Consider the following 19,675-nt stretch of genomic DNA (forward strand, 5'->3'; position numbering starts at 1 on the left):
CGCCAAATTCATAAATTCATATTCTTGGGAAAAAAAAATACTTGTTTCACAAAGCTCCTAGCATCCAGCGCACGTTGGTCTATTGATTATTCATATGATTTTGAAATGCATCCCTGTCAGTTTTTGAACACATTTTAATTGATTTCTGAATGAATCATAAGCTGATGTTTGAATGCGTGTATAGTGTACGTGATGTTTCTGTCAGGAGAATCCTCGTCGCATCTAGAAATAAACTTTCTGCAGACAAAAGGGGACGGGGCTATACGAGTTGAGCAGAGTAAAGCCAAATGGATGAATGCCAATCGCTGTCTGATTATGTGGTTGATTGGGTTTGCAAATGATCGGCATTGTTATAATTACTAGCGAAATCCATAAATTCAGACTACCAGAATGGAAATAAACAACTAACAGGAATAACAGGCGAGAAAGATTACGTATTATCCTTCTCGGTGTATCCAAGAAAATGAAATTTTGACAGAAAATTTTAGGCCAGATCGCTACACTTACACACATATGTTTTATGTTTCAGACTTTTCAGAAAGGTGTGCATGCTACAAGATGAACATATTTTTGAAAATTCGATTTTTTTTAGTATTGACCCGGTTCGCAAATATCGTGGATTCGGGGCTGATGTGCAGAGCAGTCTGAGTCATAGTGGGTAGTCTCCACGTGACCCGTGTTTACATTTAGTGATTTTGCTGTTTCCCTTTCATTTACTCTCACATCAAATGAAAACAAAACTGGTATCTGTGGCCAGGAGCTATCAAGTGAATTAAAATACATTCGCATAATTACGGAGGGCTGAAATATGTTATTAGTTTCAGATTTTATTTTATTTCCACCTTTCTGACAGTCAAGCATTACTCACCTTGCAGAACAATGAAGTTATTTTTGTCTGTTTGCTAAAGAAATTTGACTTTTATTAACTTTTTCCACAGAGGCAGTCAATGTATTTGAAACCAAATGGTTAATTCCACAGTACTGGCTAGTTTCAACTGTCTGCCGCATTTCAGGTGCATGTTTTCATCTTCTAGCACGTATGGCGTTATGCCATAATAAAGAACCAAACATGGAGATAATACAGTACTGGCGCTCCAGGAAAATTTACATCCCGAAAACCACACTGAAAAGCTTAATATCAGGTCAAGGTCTACTTCATTGGGAATCTGGACATAAGAATGTGCACTTTAAGTATGCACTTTAAATGTACACATTTTAGTATGGTTCACGAAATTCCGGTGCTCTTGGAGTATCCTCTGATGTCTTGTTTCTTTTATGACATAATGTATAATGTATGTTGTTTCAATATTTTACACGTATGTACATACGGGCTTCCTACGTCATGGTAGATGCGCAAGCGCGGTGTCGCTGTCGCCTGTTATCTGCGCTCTCTGGCAACTGCTGAAACGAACCTGTTTCTAACAAGATGCGGGGAAAATGGTAGTTTGAAAAGCGTTACTTTCAAAGTAAATATCCTTTTACGTAAGTTGAACTACTTGTGAGACTGTACCATGAATTTCTTAAATCAAAGAGCGTTTGACTCTCATTTAAAAATCAACTCTATGATCATGAGCCATTTAGAAGAATTTCAAGTCCTTAAGATCAGACAGTTATGTCATTATTAAAAATTTTACTGGCACATTTGTGTGATATATCTTAAAGTGTAACACGCGCAGAAAAGATCAACATTGTATGCGAAAGCTTAGCTTCCCTTGCAGCTTATTACCCTTAGAGACCAAAATTATTGTGGAACCTTTGCTTTTCTTGTAGCAACACTATGTATATTAATTTAAACTATTAACTTTCCCTGTTTGTGTGTTCGTGCTACTTATCAGTGATGTTGCTGTTGGCTGATCATCACATGTCCTATGCTCTGCATATCCGCTGTCATCGGCTGGCAAGATCACATGACATGAGCTTACAAAAGCGCATCGCAATCTCGATTTCAATGATTCGGAAAGTAACATGCGGTGTTTGGTGGAATTCCAATGTATACTTTAGTAATACGAAGATACGCAGCATACATGTTGCTGCACGTCAAAGATATTTCCAAAACATGTCTTTTTCCCTGAGTTTCGTTTTCTAAAGTTCCAGAAAATACTATGCCCGCATATAAAACCATAACCATTCAAATGATTGATAAGTTTTGAGGGAAAATACACTGTCACTTAACATGGAAAAAGTGTGTTTTCACCCGGGAGAAAGTTTATTTTTAACCGGGAAAAATCCAGGAATTTTTTTCTCATCTGTGTATACACCCTGTTTGTCTTCTTGCTTATGAAATGTAACAATTATAGCACCATTCTAGCTTTACTACTTCTCCAGATGTAATCATTTGCACTGAAACACAAAGACACCTAGGCACACTTTCGTTTTTTAACCCCATAATACGAAATCCCGAATTAGCCTTGTTTTTATTATTTTGCCAAACTTAAATCCTCAATTACATTCAGGCAACTTAAGAACAGACCTATGAAAAAATAAAATCTTTTTTACTTCTGTTTCAGCAATGATAGTTAAAGATTTCAGCTGCTAGAGAGCATCCCTCCTATGTTTGTTACCTTGCTGTTGTCATTTGGTTGAGGTGGCTGCCACTAGATACTGTACTTACTGCATGCAGCTTCGGATACTCCACAACAAAATGTGCAAATTCAGCCTTTCACCTGTATTCTTTATACAATGCTTTTGAAAGAGGGTACCTATCTATAGTGATCCTGAGTTTGATACTGAATTTAGCTGCTCAGAAAGGGAAGGAGAATGTGATGTTACTTTATTAGAGACTGAAAGTGGCAACAGTTCGCAGCTGAGTGACAAATGCTCTCTAGCGCTACGAGATAAATACATCCACTGTGTTCCAGCCACTTCCTCCAAGATCTATGTTCACAGGAATCAATTGTGAAATACATGGTTAGACTTCATAGCTACACAGAAATGAGAAAATGATTTCAGGTTTCAAAATATTCAGTCTAAGTCCAGTGCACAAGTACACTCAGAATTTTATTGATGGTAATCTTCAAAGATTTGGAGCTCATTACTCTGGGCTAGCTTTGTGTGTGTATATGTAATGTCATTCATTATACGACCTTTTTCATTAATAAAAAATTATTTTTTGGAAAATAATTTGCAGAAAAACTCTGTATGTTAAGCAATTAATACTTCAAAACTAATTTGTTCGCCCATCTGCCATTACTTCTGGTACGTCATTAACTTTTTTTCCTCTTTTTTGAGTTAATTTCTTTGCCTATGCATATATTTTTATTGTTTACTAGTTGGTGTCTGTATTGATGCATGGAAGTATAAAAGGACAAGAGTGGAATTCTCTTTATATCTGAGTAATCAAGTTGGATTTATGCACTTCCTAGCACTTCCAAAGTTTTAAATGTCACATTTTCCCTTATATTCCAGTGCAAGATTTGCACCCAAGTATATCTCTAGACTTATGTACTGAGTCATTTCTGATTCCATTTCTACCACTGTAAGTGACTCCATTACAATCATCTTGCTTTTAAAATTGTGATGTTCTTATGTTCTAATAGAAAAAAATTTTCAGTTTTGTATAAGAGACTGCTTATAATGAGAAATTTTGAAATATGTCTAGTATATGAAATAGGAGCATAATTTGGAGTGAACACATTGGTCATATTAAATAAGTGATTTATGATCACTAGACATACATATTACCTTCTGTGAACTACGCAGGTGGAAACCATACGTCTTGGTTGCAAAACACACTGCCTGAACCTTGACTATTCTTTGTTCATTATTTCTACACTGTCCTAGTATTCCCTTTCTATCTTCTCGATGGCTTCAAAACAATTCCTGTTTCTCCCTAAACTATATTTAGTTTTCATTTTTGTGCATTTTTTTAATTATTTACAACCCTAAACACAAGAAGACCACACCCTATATTGAAGAACTTCTTGACACGCTAAAATTTAACAAATTCTGATTAATCAAAGTTACAATTTACACTGGCAAAAGGAAAACAAATGACAAGGGATGCTGTAGGCTAAACTTCACCCCACTAGAGTAGCAAGTCATTTTCAGTGTACAAGAAGAAATTAAGTAAATGATTATTTTATTCAACTCTAATGGCTGTTTAAGAGAGCATGCAAATAGCAGTAAAAGTGATTCATTATGGGGGAAAAATTCAGTTGTCTTCTCTGGTTGACTAGGAACTTTGTTACTTTCAAACAATGGATAATCCAGGATGGAATGTAACAATGTTAACGAAGCCCTCACTGACCAAAAGCTTTATTTGTGACAGTCTTTTTGTTGTGCCTATCTGTAACTCAGCATCTCCGCTATACGGGTGAGTGGCAACTCAGTTACTTTGTGACATCCACCGTGTGAAAGTGAAGACTGGTGTAACGTGAGATGTGAGTTATACACCTTTAAATGTGTAATTACAATAACAATGCACTCAGTACAACGGAAAAAAAGGCTGCTCCCACTGCCATCACCACTAATCTCCCCCCCCCCCCCTCCCCCCACGAATGATGACGGCAATGGCAACTGTCTGCATGTACATGTCTTATTTCACTCTGTAGTGGGTACACAATTATTTTTCACATAAGCACATGGAATTCTGTGTACTAGTTGGCAATCCTGCCCCCCCCCCCCCTTTCCCTTACTTCAGTTTGTCAATAACAAAGTTATTTTATTCTAGATATAATGACCACTAACCTTAAGTTGGTGTTTTATTGGCCGTATGAACTGAAACAAACTTACTTCCATCTACTTTAAAGTCACATGCATGATTTAACTCATTATCAATTGCTACAATTTACCATATGGTATGTGAATGTAGGAAAACTCTTATTTTGAATGACTAACACAGGAGAAGAGGGCTCTTAATTTTTGTCAGATAAGCATGGTATACCTTTTATTTTACTGCACTACTTATTCTATATTATTTTTCTTCTTTTCTGCGTTCATTTCTATCACTTACTTACAGCCCTTTCTTTTCTTATCCCTCAATGTGTTTATCATCTCCCCTATTCCTGTATGTTGGAGTTAGCATTCTCCAATCCTAACTAGTAAACACACACACACAGAGAGAGAGAGAGAGAGAGAGAGAGAGAGGTGGGGGTGTGTGTGTGTGTGTTTTTATTATTAAAACAAAAGACTCAACAGTTTTGAAGATTCAGCAGGCTGATATCACCACTGTACATTCAGTCCTTTCACCACTTGTTGTCCTTATATCAGTTATTTCCCACCAGGGACTTCCCATATTCCTGCCTGTCCAGACAACAGCCATATACACGAGATGAATTCTACTTTTCTTTTTTTTCCTTCTCATTAGAAGCACGAACATCAGCTGTTTGATTCTTAAAGGTACAGTGTAAACTCACTTATGTTTCCAGAATTAATGTTTTCCCGCTGTTTATGACATTTTATTCATTGCTCCTGTCAAGTTTCCTATGTTAATTTGCACCTAATTTTGTGTTAACATATTTATAATTTCCCCGCGATTTACGCATTATGCAACCATGTTCGTGGAGAAAAAACTGACACAACTGAGATAAAATTATGCTAGCACAGTACTGGCCTTCAAGTACTGTTTACAAACATCATGCGCTTATGTTTCTTGATGACAGGGTGCTCTACTCAACACATGGTGCTCTACTCAACAAACCTGAATCAGTAAAAGTTGAAACAATTTGTGCTTTACATCCTGCCGCTGTCTACTCAGTGCAGTGGCTGATGGAAGTAACTAGGTTTGTTCGAATTAAGGTATAATGACCAATCACAACCATTTTACAACTGCATTTGCAGAGATATTTGATTGTTAGGACAACTCAATGCATATTTTGAATGTTTCATTGTTTGGCCAATTGTAATGCTAGTTGGCATCACTGTGCTCTCTTTGTGTTGCTCAAATGCTTCTTGTTTAAATAATAAAACAATGCATCAGTCACTTTTTTGTGCTTAGCAAGAAATGTTTCGAGAATTTATTGCCATCGTGAAGTGCAAATATTATGTAAGAATTTTTTTATTATATTTCACAAATAAACACTTTGAGCGATGTTCTTCATGTATGCGGTTTTCTGCATAATGCAGGAGGCACAGTACCTCATAACCTCAAAAAAGAGGACTACGGTGGAAGAGATGCTGCTCATCATATACGCAAATGTCGCACAAAATACTTTTACACTTGACAATGAGAATAAATTCTCAAAATATGTCATGCTAAGCTTGAAAAAATATGGGGATAACTGATGCAGTGTTTCATTATTTAAATAATGAATGACATAACTGCAGGCTTTCCGAAAACATCAATTATGCTGAATGAAATCAAGTCAAATGTTACTACTTCCCAGTCAGTTGCTAGTTCCAGTTATGTCAAGAGTTAAATGTACTACATAATTCAGATACCTTACTGTCTAATAAACGAGTCCCTGATGACTATTTTTATTCCTATTATGTACACATATCATACATAAACTATGAAAATCCAAGGGGAAATCCCACAAGTAACTTTTACCATTTAAGAAGTTATTTCTCACATTTTACATTCTGCCAGATTTTACAACTTTTTTAAAAGTTCCTTGAAAGTGTAAAATCAGGATTTCACTGTATTTCAGTTCCCCTGTCACAAACATGTTTAACAATATCACAACATGAAATATGCCACAAATTATGCCAAACAAGCAATCAAATGAAATTACATGTCCATAGAATATATAGGGGGGATTATTATTCAGATATTGTACTGTGTGTTTAAGTTTTACTAAACATAATCAGTACAATAAAATGAGTTACTTTACTTAAGAGATTATAAATTAATAAGAAGTTCTCATGACACACTAAATATGTGGAACAGACTGTAAGATACTATTCAAAATTAGTTATAATATGCGAATATAAATAAATATTAACTACATTACCTGTCATAACAATCGCCCTTAGTTCCTATGGGAACATCAAATTCGAATTCTTCGTAACCATCGTACGGTTGTGCTTTGCGCAAGTCCCACTTGATGCCAGAACCACGCAGCATGACTCCACTGAAAAATTACATGAATAAATATATATATTTTTGTTAAATTTTCACTAATAAGTTCAAAGTACTATTGAAAAGTATTGAAATATGTTCAACATCAGAAAATACCTGAATCCATAGTTAAGAGCATCTTCAGCTGATACTATTCCAATGTCTCTTGTCCTCTGAACCCATATTCTATTAGTTGTAAGGACATCTTCAACTTCATCCAGACGTTCTGAAAACTTGCTTGCAAATTCGTATATGTCATCTAGGAGACCTAGTGGCATATCCTAGAATATTATGAATCAAATTGTGTCAATGTAAGCAGTTCATAATGCAACAATGAAATTTTTTATATCTAGTGTTCAATCAAGTAAGCTACCTTGTGAAGAGAACACAAAGTGAATCCTGTATTACAACACAGTTCAAATTATACATTTTTCTGCTACTAAGCTGTCTCACAATGTATCAATCCTGTAGCAGACGTAGAAATTTAAAGATGAAAAGAGGAAAGTTAGTCTATTTCCACTGTACATTAAAACTGTAACTCACCTGACTGACACCACCAGGCCGAACATATGCAGCATGCATTCGTGCTCCTGATACTCTTTCATAGAATTCCATCATCTTTTCTCTCTCCTCAAACAGCCAGAAGAAAGGTGTGAGGGCACCAACATCCAATGCATGTGTACCAACAGCCATAATATGGTTCAACAAACGAGTTATTTCAGCAAAAAGAACTGGAAAAAAACAGCAGAACAACAACAAATTCAAGCTTATTACAGTATTTATGTTTTATTAGTATATTTGCTTGCTGGAAAGTCTTAAGATTTTGTTATCACAAAATGTTCCTTTTGGAAACATATGACACTTAAGGAATGAGGGAGAAGCAACTGGGATAGAATGAGAGATTAAACAACAAAGTCTGAGAGCCAGAACTAAGTATTCCACAGGAAATTATCTACCATTACATTAATTTAAAAACACAAATGGACACTTCTCTCAGTATAATGTCAGGAATTAGCAAAAGAAAGGTAAAATACTTGGAAATCTACATAAATATTTTAATTCACACTGATATTATTCAAAACAAATTCATACAATTGTTAAATTACTTTGTAAATATGAATTGTAATTTTATTTAAAATTTTACCAGCATGAGTTAACAGGCATAGGCATTTCTGGTTATGAGTGAGTGAGATCATTCTGCTTGGGAACACTTGATGTGTAAGTTAAGGTAGAGGGTGAATCTGTGGTGCCTACACAATGTTATTGAAGAGGATTAATGTGAACACTGATACAGTCTGTCATGACTAAACTGTAACAGCTCTCAGTTACTGAAAACTGTAACAGCTCTCAGTTACTGAACCCACTGATCTGCAAGAAGTCGTTTCCAGTACAGTATGCGACTAATCTGAGTATGATATCATCAGGTACACTAACAGAACACATTTGTTTACCAGAAAACAAATGAAGTGATGCTGCTGCACTGCACTGTAGTTCTTACAAGCATCAGAGCTTGTGAACTGTGTAATTCCACTCAATTAAGGGTTAATATATCAATGAAAATAATTTTTGAAAATATAATTGGATAGGTAAAATATCTACTCAGCAAGTGGTGGTAGGGAAAACAAAAATTTTAGGATATGAGCAAACTTTTGGAGCCAGTGGCTCCTTTTACTGGCTGAAGGATTCAAGAGGAAAGAAGAGGAATGAAGGGAAATGATTGGTCAGGTTTAACGAATGCGGAGAGTTACAGAAAAGACAACCAGAACACTGGTTCAGGAGCAACTTGCTGCAATGGGATTAAAAAGGAAAGACTCATCGTTGTGCACAGCCCCAGATGAGATTTGACAACCTAAGAGCTTAAAGGTGGAAGATTGGGTAATAAGTAAGACAAAATATTGTGCAAGAGTTAATAATAGTGGCAAGCTAAGCACTTTGCATTGTGTGTGGTAGAGGTGGGGGTGGGGAAAAACAGGCAGGCCAGAAAATGAAAGATGTAGAAAACTAAAAGCAATTGAAGAAAAGAAGTTACTGAAAGCTATGCTCAGACCATATAAATATGTAAATTAAGGCCAAGTGGGTGGCGAAAACCAAGGATATGCTGTAACACCAGTTCCCACCTGCAGAGTTCTGAGAAACTGGTGTCAGGGTGAAGAATCCAAATGGCATGTGTGGTGAAATAGGCACTACAGTCATGACTGTCATGTTACAGAGTATGCTTTGGAACAGGATATTGTGTGTAGCCATTGCACATCCTCTGTCTATGCCCATTCATCCTACCAGATAATTTGATGGTATTGATACCAATGTAGAAGCTGATCAGTGTTTACCAATAGCTGGTACAAGATGTGTGACATTTCATTTAACATGTTACCCTACCTTGAATGGTATATGTTTTGCCAATTACAGAGCTTGTATAAGTAGTGGTGGGAGGGTGGCACAGGCCAAGCCTTACAACAGGGATAGTCACAGGGGTAGTAGACAAAGGGTAGGGAAATGGGTGCAGAAGGAGCACAGGGTCTGACCAGGATACTGAGGAGACCAGGGGGGTCAGAATGGGTTTCATTTCAGGGTATGATTTTAGAAAGTAATAGCCTTGTCGAAGCAGTGGAACCATACATTCAAGACCAGGATAGCAATGAGTAACAAGAGGTTAAAATGTTTCCTGGTTATTTCTGTCACAGTTTTCAATGAGTAGTGCAATACATTAGTTGGAAGGTAGGCTGCTGATGACAAAATGCATTTTTCTCATTACCTGTGCCTTGATTTGAAAAAATTCTCTCTTCCTCTCCTGTAACTGGCAACACATATGCTACCAAAGCAAGAGCCACCTATGAAACAACACGTTACATACCAGCTGTCATGTAAACACTGTTCGATCTTTTACTTTGGTATGACTATCACCTAGTTATCAGTTAGGATGAATGAATGTAGGCACAAGGTGTACACTTTAACCTCCACATTTAAGCTTGCAGGTTTTCAAATCTCATCTGGTACCAGCCCCAACAGTCAATCTTTCCTTCTTATCCCATCTGGCGAGTCTCCACCAACCCAGTGTTCTGGGCAACTGTTCAGTAACTCTCCCCATTTTCTAAATCTCACCTATTCTTTTCCTTCATACCTCTCTCTTCCTCTCCCTGAACCTTTCCACTAGGAAGAGGAGCCACTGGCCCCATAAGCTTGCACATTTCCCTAATTTTTTTGTGTTTTCTCCTGCTGCCATTTGGTATGCAGAATAGTAGGCACGGAGGGGTGGGGGAAATGCCAGTGTGGAAGCCGCCCAGCTGGAGGTCTACGAAGCTCCACTACTGGGTGGTTTATTTGGTGGTGGCCATTCATTTGGATTGGTAGTTTATCCACTGTAATGTCAAAATAGAACACCGAAGTGGTTGCAGGGACAATTTTATTGATTAACATCTTCATGACTAACCTGCAGTTCAAACTTGAGTACTTTGCAGACTTCATTGACCCCAGTGATGTGAATCTCACAGGTGGCTCTGCCTTTTGTAGGGTAGGAAGAGCTAGTGGATCCAGACTAGAAGTTGGTAGTGGGTGGATGGGAGAGGTATTGCACATCAGTCTTTCATAGAGATATCACATATGAGTCTGGGTACTGGGTGCAGGAGGAGGACAGAAAGTCATATGTATCATCCTATTGCTTCTTACTCCCACTACCTATGTCAACCAAGATCATTAATCGCCCCAGTCATGTTGCAGCATCGGGAGACAGCAGCAAATGAGTGCGAATGCATGCATTGGTGTCACAGTCACACTGTGTCCACATTAACACAGACTGATAAGTTATACATTAAACCAATACATTCACAACACCATAAAATTTGTACGATATTGTGTAACTCATAATACCCATCATCATTTTTAATTTGGTGTCATTTTTGGAACCCGCAATAATCTCTAAACTGAACTATCATTCAATACATCCAAATAAAATTTGATGCCGCACTTACAAACCTCTTATGTACTTTGCCCTCTTTGGTACATCAATGTTCAACAACTTCTCTACTGCCAGAGAATAACACTGTTCATTGCACATCATTGAAACATAATCCAAACGATCGAAGTATGGTAAAGCCTGGGTGTAAGTCTTGTATTCAATCAACTTCTCTGTACCACGATGCAGCAAGCCAATGTGAGGATCTGCTCTAACCACAGTCTGAAACAAAAATAATTAAGTACTATTACCACTCTGCTGTTCTAACACACCTGGGCACTAAGGCATATCTCCACTATAAAGCATGAAACTACCACCTCATTACAGCATCTCTCAGTACATACAATGATTTTTTAATTAAATGAAATATGCCCAATATTTCTACAGTATATGAATCCCAGAGTAGTTTTGAAATATAACTGGATCCCACATATGAATCAAAAGGACGTCAGGTATCTGAACTCTCTTCGGAGGCCAGGCTTGGGTTCAGTCCATCACAAGCCAGGAAAAGTGGGGGTAACTGAAAGACACCCATAAAAAAAACTACTTTGTCCAGCTGCTGATAGTTTCATTGTGGGTGAAATAGCCCCCCCTCCCCCCTCCCAATTCAAATTTAAAATCAGTGACTACTTGAGAGGTACTGTCGAGGAACTATCAGACAAATGTGAATGCTAATTAGGGTGGGACACCTGGAATGTTTGCTGCTAAAACTGAGTAGAGAGAAACTAGAACATACAAAGGAAAATAGAAAGGATGTAGAGCGATATTTTAGGAATCAATGAGAGACAATGGCCAGATGAGAGCGCGTTTTGGATTGGGTATTATACATGTAAGAAAAGAAGATGTAAGAAAAGACATCATGACCCTTCAACGAATTGCATGGCCTTTATAGAGGGGTAGTAAAAACTGCAGAAAAATTACCATTATTTGAAAAAGGTAGAACAAGGTAAGTGACAAAAATATTGAAAGTTAACAGAATAATACACATCAAACAGAAAAATTGTTTAGAAATGTAAAAAGCTCAACAAAAATGTACAGAAAAAAATTACATGTGGGCGACACAAAATTGGAAACTAAATGTTGGACACAGGAGAAACTTCATTGATGCTTGAGTACAAGGGGCATTAACTTCGGAAAATACTGAAACAAATAAAACATTAACATCTTCAACTACTGTTCGCTGCGAATGACATCACTTAGGGCCTGGAAAAAGGAATAATCTCTGAAAGGGTCATATTTACCTCTATAAAAAATGAATGATGTAGCACTAGTTGCCTGCAAGTTATTAGTGATTCCAACAATAAGGAACGCCACATCACACCATCTATGGAACTTCGCATGAGACTTATCTTGTGTAAATTGTTATTGTGTGTCATGTTTAATAAATGCTACGTTTACCATGTTCCTATAGTGGTGATGAGACTATACGAACCCACAGTGCTAAAAAAATCGATGCAACAACTCTAAAATTTCTGAAGTTTCAAGAGTAGTGAGACCATCAAGAGATGGTCTACCAATAACAACAAATACCTTGCTGTAACAACAGTTCGCATCTCACGAGGAGTGACACTATCAATAAAATCTCGTGCAACATCAACAGTTATTAGTATTGTCAGCTATATCCTCAGAAACACCTGTGGTTACACCATTTGTGCTATTTCAAGACAGCACTAATGACTGGAAAATGTACCTTTGTCAACTACAGCATAATTTCGCCACTTTCAAGTTACATGATCATGATCTTCAGAAATCTACTATTTTTTCGTTTGTTGTCTTGGAAGCAGTCTCTTCTTAGGAAACTAAGCATTTTGATAATCTCGATAGCCTGCCATTCTCCAGGATTGGTTAAGTGGTTTTTGAACATCAATCAGAAAATGCTTACCATGTTTTCAGATCAGAATACTACTATCATCAGAAAATGCAATCTAAGTCATACCCTCACTGTGCATCATATCTTGAAGGACTGAACTGCTTTTACAGTTTGTCTCAATGAACAATTCAAGCATTCACTTGCTGATTCCCTAATCAGGGACTTTGTTATCCACCACACACCTGGCAAAGAAGGGAGCACTCAGAAATTAAGGTTTTTGGATCCGTCTATAGGTAAAATTCTCATAATTGTGACAACTTTTGAATTTGTACACGATACTGAAAGGCACTGGCAAACACACTCCACAGTTTCCAGATAGTGCACAGCTACAAAGGACAAACAACTGGTCCAGCCAGTAAGAAAGAGGGTTATAATTAGGAACAGAATACTTAATTAACCAGTCTCATGCAAGGGCTCCCTTGTGGATCAAAATAAACTAACAACTTCTCAACAGTGTTCTTGAGATTCCAAATCTTCCTCAGGCTTTATTTTGGATTCTTGTTATCGTTTAATGTTACATACTAAAAGTTTCACTACCTCCTTGTAACAAATATTTTGTACAGCCTGTACCAAATATTTTGTACAGCACCCATGCTTTCGGTGTCCTAAGCAATAACAAAATTTGCTTCTACTTTGAGAAAAATGGTCACATAAGCAGTGTTCAGAATTCTTATTCCTCTCAAAAGTCTCGTAAGACATAAAATAGTGATTCGGTGAATAATATTTGAACTTTAGTAAATCCGGCAATGGAAAATTCGCATTTTTAAGTACTAAAGGAGCAATATCGATCTCTGGGATGGAACCAGGCGAACTCTTACATGACAGACAATTGTGGACTTACCTCCACCTCCTCCAGTCACAGTATCATGAATGAGGATTATCAAGCCATCATTTCCCCATGGGCACCACAGTTTGTGTGTGAACATTCAGCCAGCATACAAAGTGGGTGCCCACAACAATCACAAAAGCCCAGGAATGCTACCTCTACCACGCAGAAATTGAACCAGCTGAGCCACTACCTGCCAGTCTGAAGAAGGGCAGGGTTGGATATCACACCTACGGTAGGCCATGGGTCATGATGGGAATTAGTATGGTTTGGTTTAGTGACGAAGCCAATTTTCATTTGGATGGGTCTGTCAATAAGCAAAACTGGTGCAATTGGGGGACTGAGATTCCGCATTTCGCAATCAAGGAGTCTCTTCACCCTAAACGGGTGACTGTGAAGTGTGCAATGTCCAGTCACAGAATAATCGGTGCAATATTCCTTGATGGCATGGTAAGGTTCTGGAAGATGATTTCATCCCCGTTACCCAATGTGTCCCTGATTTCGACAAGATGTGGCTTATAAAGACAGAGCTCGACCCCACTGAAGCAGGAGAGTGTCTGATGCCCTGGAGGAGCACTTTGGGGACCACGGGTACCCAGAGGCCCCTGGCATGGGTCTCGATTGGCTGCCATATTCTCTGGATCTGGACTCATGCGACTGCATTTTGTGGCGGCAATAATAAAGACAAGGTGTGCAGCAACAAGCCCAAAACCATTGCTGAACTGGAAACAGCCATTCAGGAGGTCATCGACAGCATCAATGTTCCAATACTTCAGCAGGTCATGCAGAATTTGACTATTCATCTGCGCCACATCACAGCCAATAATGGGCGGCATACCCAACATGTCATAAACAAAATCTGAGTAACTGTAGTGATGTTTACATGTTGAAAAGCATGTGCACACCATATTTTGTAACTACTTTATGAATTTTTTCATATAATTCAATAATTATAAACCTGTACTAGCTATTGGTGGGAAACAAACATATTTCCAGAACGAGATTTTTCACTCGGCAATGGAGCATGAACTGGTATGAAACTTCCTCGCAGATTAAAACTGTGTACCGGGCCGAGACAAACTCGCAACCCTTGCCTTTTACAGGCAAGTGCTCTACCAACCGACCTATCCAAGCAGACTCACACCCTGTCCTCACAGCTTTAATTCTGCCAATACCCCGTCTCCTACCTTCCAAACTTCACAGAAGCTCTCCTGCGAAACTTGCACTCCTGGAAGAAAGGATATTGCAGGGATATGGCTTTGCCACAGCCTGGAGGATGTTTCCAGAATGAGATTGTCACTCTGCAGCAGAGTGTACGCTGATATGAAACTTCCTGCCAGATTAAAACTGTGTGCCAGGCCAAGACTCAAACTCGGGATCCTTGTCTTTTGCCGGCAAGTACTCTACCAACTGATCTACCAAAGTGCAACTCACGCCCCGTGAGAGGTACTGGAGGAATTAAAGCTGTGGGGATGGAGTGTGAATCGTGCTTGGGTAGCTCAGTTGGTAGAGCACCTGCCCACGAAAAGCAGGGGTCCCATGTTTTAATCTGCCAGGAAGTTTCATATCAGCACACACTCCGTTACAGAGTGAAAATTCTGGAAATATGTTTGTTTCCAACCAATAGCTACCTGCAAGGAAGTTTCAACAAGCATATTATTTGCGACAAATTCTGAGAAGCAGTGATTAGAATACCCAGCTGCTTGAACGGGTTCCTAGATGTACACCACAAATTAATCTTATTTAACATTTCTCCACTCTAAAAACTTTTGCTTCGTTTGAGGAGTTATTCCAGGATATTATCCTTTATGACATAATAAAACAAAAGCAAGCAAAGTATGCAAGGTTTTTTATATTTATATCTCCTTCGTCTGACATAATTCACATTGCAAATACTGACTTCGGTAATTTTGTGTTATGTCCTTCCCAACTTTATTAATTATTGAGTTGTAATCCAAGAAACTTAACACTGTCAACCCCTTCTATCTGCATGTCTTCATATGTTATACACATGATGGAAGGAAATCTCTTACAGCTTCTGAACAGTGTATAGTTGGTCTTTTCAAAGTTTAATGACAATGAGTTAGCGTTAAACCATTCATTAATGTCAATGAAAATTTGATTAGCTGCCATTTCTAAATCTGTCTCAACTTGTTACTTACTGCAATGTTTGTATCATCTGCAAACAAAACACACTTAGCCTGTGGCAATATAACAGATGAGAGGTCATTAATGTACACAAGAGAAAGCAATGGACTCAAGATGGAACCTTGAGCAACACCACACGTAATTCCCAATCAGATGAAGACTGATTGCTTACTCCACAGGTATTTCACAATGATACCCTTTGTTTCCTGTTAGGTAAGACTCAAACCACTTCACAGCACTGCCAGTGACACCATAGTAATCTAATTCACTTAGGATAATGCTGTGATTCACAAAGTCACAGACTTTTAACAGATCACACAAAACGCCAGCAGCCTCTAATTTGTTATCTATTGAATTAAGTACATTCTCACTGACTGTGTACATAACCTTCTGTATATCAAATCCCTAAATGAACCCTAACTGTGACTTGGACAGTATATTATTTGCAGTAACTTAAGATGATTGAATGCAACATTTTTAAATATTTTTGAAAAATCTGGCCAAAATGGAATTGGTCAATAGTTTGACACTATCTCTTTATCCCCCTTTTGTTAGGAGGCTTAACTTCAACATATTTTAGCCAGTTTGGAAATGTTCTGCTGTATAACTTAAGACAGAACTCAACTCATATGAACACTCTTTGATTAACTTTGTTTATATGATACCACAGCCACTATAATACTTTTATTATGGTTGTAACTTCTTAGGGAAAAGTGAACGTCATTTACATTTTACTAAAGTTATTTGTAGAGATGGTCTCAGATATTCCATTGTACTGTTAACTGAACCTGGTAGCCCCAAGCTGTCTACCAATGTCTCATTTATTTTTAGAGTTGTCTGTTCCTCTTCCTTTCTGGCCCCACCTGTCTGTCTTCACTATATCTAATAGTTTTTATTTTGTTGCTGATGTAATTATCTTTTTCTCATAATACAGCTGCTTATATTTCTGGATCACTTGCTTCAATATTTTGCAGTATTCTTTGTAAAGCATTACAATGCTAACATCAGAGCTGTTCCTAGATAGTAGATACAGTTACCTTTTTGTCCCACATATCTTTATCCCTTTTGAAATCCATGATTTACTTTTAGACTTTGTTTGATTTGAGTTACCTTTAAGGGAAAATGAGGAAGTAACTTTATTAATGTTTTGTATTTTTGATTTGAGTCAGAAAAATCTTAAATAGCTAACCAGTTCATGTCTCTGAGCAATCTCCTAATATTCTCAATTTTTGACTGATTTATTACCATCCTGTACTCATTTTGCATAGATTTTATATCCTGACAAGTTTCAACATCTAACATAAAATGTTGCATGTCTCAATCACATAGCCCAATTACCACTGGTTTTGTGATATGACTTTTTAGCCAACGGCCTTGCCATAGTGGTAGCACTGGTTCCCATCAGATCACCGAAGTTAAGCACTGTCGGGCTTGGCTAGCACTTGGATGGGTCACTGTCTGGGTCTGTCAAGTGCTGTTGGCAAGCGGGGTGCACTTTGCCCTTTCAGAGCCTTTGAGGCCAATTGAGGAGCCACTTGACTGAGAAACAGTAGCAGCACTGATCACGAAAACTGACAATGGCCAGGAAAGTGGTGTGCTGATCACATGCCCCTCCATATCTGCATCCAGTGACGCCTAAGGGCTGAGGATGACATGGTAGCCAGTCGGTACTGTTGGGCCTTCAAGGACGGTGTTGCTTTTTGTTTGATATGCTTTCCCCCCCCCCCCACCCCAGATTTGTCTACAATGATATTATCAATAACATGCTCAGAGAATTCACATACCCTAATGCAAAGTCCACAGTATGAATTAAATTGAATCACAGTGCAATAATTGTTCACTGACAAGAGCTTTTTAACAGATCCACATTAAGTCACCAGCAACCATTATTTCTTTTTTACTGTGAGACTGACAACAGAGCTTCCAAATTTTTTATGAAGACAAAGTTTCTTGAAGGCGTTCTGTACATACTTACTATTATTAAGAACTTATTACGAAATACTACTACTGTTGCCCAAGCTGCTTTTAAGCGCAGCTCTGATCAAAATTTATTAATATCAACATTCTTTAAATTAAAACAGTGTCTGAGAAATGTGGCAACTCCTCCTTTCTCCATATTATCTCCACAGACTTAAGAAGTTAACTTAAATCCTGTAATATTTCACATATACTTCACTAAACAGGAAGTCATCTGGCATAGTCCATATCAATCCAGGCAGACTAGGAAAAAAAATCTTACCTTCATAGTCTCGATGTTATTGAATTTAGCACGTTAAAATGAAGGACTAAGTATTTTTTTGTTTTCTCCAAAAAAATTTCTGCTCTAGATACAACCCTCCAAAGATGACACTGTGCATACCATTTTGAAGATGCAAATATTGTAAAAAAATTTAAAATGTTGTATCACTGAAACAGTTCTAGATATTTTGTTGGTTTTTTTTTTTTTTTTGGAAAGATAACTGCTTTATGATTACAAAGAAATTATCCATTTGGACTTATCTGTCAAAGTTCTTTGACTATAGTGTTCTGAACTTTTTTTATAATTTATGGAAAAAAAAATTTTTTCCAAAAATGCCAATCCATAAAATTTTTATTTTTTTCTGTTGTTAGTACCAGTTTTTGACTGAACAGGTTTTATAAACAATTGAATTTTTTTTGATGGACATAAAACCTGTTTTGTTACCACATTATCATATAACAGTCGCTTAAAAATCAAAACTTAGCCTTATTTAACATAATGATGCGTAAGAGACTCATTTTTCAAGCATTTTAAGTAGTTCCAAAATGTATGTGAAAGGTCCAAAGACTTAAAGATTTCAATTGATACAACTTCTGTGCACTCTGTTTTTTACCAAAATTAGCGTCAATGAACTATAAATGTGTTCCGCAGCTTCAGTATCTTCCTCTGATATAGAGTGATGCCTTCCTGTTGAACCAATAAGAACTGGAGCACTTACAATCTTCAAACATTGTGAACAGGAAGTGACCACTGATGGCATTGTTGCTGACCTTCAGCTGGAAACCTATATCCAGCAGTTGGTCCAGGTGGTAGCATTAAGTTCACTACAATTTCATTTAACTCATAACTGGAGCCTATAATCTCTGAAATCCACCTGTCACAGTCATACACACACACACACACACACACACACACACACACACACACAAACGCCACGAGCATCCCCCTTCTCAGAGTGTGAATTTGAATATTATCCTTCTGTTTCTGAAGTGTTGGCCAAACGAACAAAATTTCTTCTTTCTTGCTCTTTAAAATGTGTGCAATATGAGTTCACCCATCACCGTGTCCAAAAATGTGTCTTCTGAATTCCTTTCACAGGAGTAGTTTGTTTGGACCATTCTTCTTTTTTCTGCCCATGGAATGCTTTGACTTCCTCTTTGGGCAAAAGAATGAGGGCTGTGGATGAAGGTTTCACGCCTCTTGTAAAATCCTCAGCATTCTGAATTACAGCTGTATTTGGTCTGGAAAGATTACATTTTGTAGCATGGTGCTTAGCAGGCCTCCTACACCATCACAAGGCCCCTTCCCATGACCAGTAGCACTATATACCCAGCCACTTGGCACAAGCGACTTACTCAATTCAAACAGCTGGTACTTATTTTTAAAATGACTAGGAGACCCATCAAAAATAATAATGATCTTCTCTGCCCCTGTTTGGTTGAAAAATTTTCCGCGTTGCTAGCAAAGCAAGTGCTGTGTCATCACTTATAACTGCAACACTTGTGGTCTTGTTTTGAAAATATGTCACTCATGTAAAAACTTAAACCTGGTCATTACTGCAATGATACCCTTGTCCTACTAGTGGGAGAATTACAGATCAGTTCCCAGCAAAATCACAGCGAAATACTAAACACAGTTCTTCAGTC

General features: G+C 37.7%; 1 protein-coding gene and 1 pseudogene across 1 annotated transcript in view; one reads left to right on the forward strand and one right to left on the reverse strand.

The window, feature by feature from the left end:
• Positions 1-19,675, reverse strand: part of LOC126203124 (NADH-ubiquinone oxidoreductase 49 kDa subunit-like) — a 45,572-nt gene that overhangs the window by 17,418 nt on the left and 8,479 nt on the right. Inside the window, exons 3-6 of the mRNA XM_049937371.1 lie at positions 10,967-11,168; positions 7,541-7,728; positions 7,115-7,278; positions 6,891-7,010 (exon numbers count right to left, since the gene is read on the reverse strand). Coding sequence (XP_049793328.1) covers positions 6,891-7,010; positions 7,115-7,278; positions 7,541-7,728; positions 10,967-11,168 — 674 coding nt within the window. The remainder of the gene's footprint in view (positions 1-6,890; positions 7,011-7,114; positions 7,279-7,540; positions 7,729-10,966; positions 11,169-19,675) is intronic.
• LOC126204483 (5S ribosomal RNA) lies at positions 17,155-17,273 on the forward strand (annotated as a pseudogene).

This window comes from Schistocerca nitens, chromosome 9 (genome assembly GCF_023898315.1).
Source record: "Schistocerca nitens isolate TAMUIC-IGC-003100 chromosome 9, iqSchNite1.1, whole genome shotgun sequence".
Lineage (NCBI taxonomy): Eukaryota > Metazoa > Arthropoda > Insecta > Orthoptera > Acrididae > Schistocerca > Schistocerca nitens.